Source organism: Geospiza fortis, unplaced genomic scaffold (assembly GCF_000277835.1).
Source record: "Geospiza fortis unplaced genomic scaffold, GeoFor_1.0 scaffold3626, whole genome shotgun sequence".
Lineage (NCBI taxonomy): Eukaryota > Metazoa > Chordata > Aves > Passeriformes > Thraupidae > Geospiza > Geospiza fortis.
Window position 1 is genome coordinate 4,095 of NW_005055063.1, and position 668 is coordinate 4,762.

General features: G+C 68.0%; 1 protein-coding gene across 1 annotated transcript in view; it reads left to right on the top strand.

Annotated features, from left to right (window-relative positions):
• The first annotated feature begins 607 nt into the window (after positions 1 to 607).
• Positions 608 to 668, top strand: part of LOC102032752 (cyclin-dependent kinase 16-like) — a 9,438-nt gene continuing 9,377 nt past the window's right edge. Inside the window, exon 1 of the mRNA XM_031065696.1 lies at positions 608 to 665. Coding sequence (XP_030921556.1) covers positions 608 to 665 — 58 coding nt within the window. The remainder of the gene's footprint in view (positions 666 to 668) is intronic.

Below are 668 nucleotides of genomic sequence, written 5' to 3' on the forward strand. Positions count from 1 at the left end.
GGCGGGAGGGGCGCAGGTGTGGGGGGAGGGGATCGGGAGGGGCCAGGTGTGCCCAGGTGTGAGGGGATGCCAGGTGTGCAGAGTGGGCCCAGGTGCTCAGGGTGAATCCAGGTGTGCGGGAGTGCCCAGGTGTCCCCAGGTGTGCCGGGTGGCTCCAGCTGTGCCCAGGTCTGTGGGGATGCCCAGGTGTGCCCAAGTGTTCAGGGTGAGTCCAGGTGTGCCCAGGTGGGAGAGAGTGCCAGGTGTGCTGGGTGGCACCAGCCTGTGCCCAGGTGTGCCCAGGCGTGCAGGGCACTCAGGTGTGCAGTGAGCCCAGATGCTGAGGCGGTGCCCAGGTGTGCAGGGTCACTCGAGCTGTGCCCAGGTGTGCCCACGGCTCGGGTGTGCAGTGACCGCAGGTGTTGAGGCTGTGCCCAGGTGTGCCAGCTGTGCCCGGGTGTACAGAGGTGCCCAGGTGTGCGTGCCCACACTCAGGTGTGCAGTGACTCCAAGTGTTGAGTGTGGCTCCAGCTGTGCCCAGGTGTTGAGGCTGTGCCCAGCTGTGCCCAGGTATGCCAGCTGTGCCCAGGTGCGCGTGCCCACGCTCAGGTGCCCGCAGGGCAGGGCCATGGACCGGATGAAGAAGATCAAGCGGCAGCTCTCCATGACGCTGCGGGGGGGGCGGGGCC